Source organism: Austrofundulus limnaeus, unplaced genomic scaffold (assembly GCF_001266775.1).
Source record: "Austrofundulus limnaeus strain Quisiro unplaced genomic scaffold, Austrofundulus_limnaeus-1.0 Scaffold241, whole genome shotgun sequence".
NCBI lineage: Eukaryota > Metazoa > Chordata > Actinopteri > Cyprinodontiformes > Rivulidae > Austrofundulus > Austrofundulus limnaeus.
In genome coordinates this window covers 406,490-407,725 of record NW_013952643.1, presented here as the reverse complement: position 1 = coordinate 407,725, position 1,236 = coordinate 406,490, and the positions used below count along the sequence as shown (strand labels likewise).

General features: G+C 43.3%; 1 protein-coding gene across 1 annotated transcript in view; it reads left to right on the top strand.

Annotated features, from left to right (window-relative positions):
* The first annotated feature begins 6 nt into the window (after positions 1–6).
* Positions 7–1,236, top strand: part of adm2a (adrenomedullin 2a) — a 15,878-nt gene continuing 14,648 nt past the window's right edge. Inside the window, exon 1 of the mRNA XM_014020111.1 lies at positions 7–150. Coding sequence (XP_013875565.1) covers positions 56–150 — 95 coding nt within the window. The 5' untranslated portion in view covers positions 7–55. The remainder of the gene's footprint in view (positions 151–1,236) is intronic.

Genomic DNA, 1,236 nt, shown 5'->3' with positions numbered 1-1,236 from the left:
AGAGAGAGAGAGAGAGAGAGAGAGAGAGAGAGAGAGAGAGAGAGTTTGCCCGGAGATGCGGTCCCTGATCCCGGTGCTTGTATGTTGCATCAGCCTGGTTTCCCTCCAGCTGTCGGCTCTGCCGGCCGGGGAGCGTCCCGACACCAGCAGGTAAGACCGGAACCGGACCGCCTCTGCTAARCGCTGTTTAAAGTTGTTTGGCTGTAGGCAGACTTTAAACACACCTGTCTGCTTCACGTGAAGCCCGATTTCCGGTTTGGTAGGTGACCTTTGGCCGCGTGAACCTGCCTGAAAAGTAGGCCAAAAGACGAGGGCGGGTGATCATGTTAATTCATGTTTGTTAGCAAAATATCTCCTGATCCACTGGATGAATTTTAATCAAACTTGGCAGAAAGATGGCCGCCAGAGGCAATAAYCCGTGGTAGTAGTTGAGAGTCATCAACAACACGCTCATACTCATTGTGTGACCTCTGTGCTGGGGTCAACTTTATTTGTCTGTTAGCAAAATATCCCATGAACCACTGGAYACATTTTAGTGAAACTTTCAGGAAATAACCATTGGGTTTATCTCTACAACTGATACACTTTTGGAGCCAATCCAAGCCAAGGTGGTTGCCACTGCCTAATGATTGTGGGAAACAAAAGAGATTATAATGCAGTCAGGTTCACAGATATTGAGCTAACATTTGTTGTGGTAGTAGCTGTGAGTCATTCACCACTCAGACACTTAGTCATTGTGGAAGAACTTTGATTTAACTTTTAAATTATGTTGCTTTGTCAGCAAACTTTTTCATTTCTCAATGAGATGATCACAAACTGTGGAAAGAAAGATGGCAGGTGACATGMATTCCTTCAAAGAACCCTTCTTCAGTATAACGTAAATCTGTACAGATTTATAAGTGAGCATTTTCGTTTCTTTCCATTCAAACATTATTAACAAGTCTTCAGAGTGCATTTGTTTATTTGTGTGTATGTGTGCATCTTGTGTGCGTCTGTCCCTGTGTGTGTGTGTTACTGTATGTCTATCTTTGTAAGAGCATATTTTGATATTATGCATGGTCCTCACAAGGGATTAGGGTTAGGTTATAGAAAGGACCAGTAAATTAAAGAAAATCAATAAGTCCTCACAAGGACTGCAAGAAAAATGTGTGTGTCTTGTTTGTCTCTCTCTCTCTCTCTCTCTCTCTGTGTGTGTGTGTGTGTGTGTGTGTGTGTGTGTGTGTGTGTGTGTGTGTG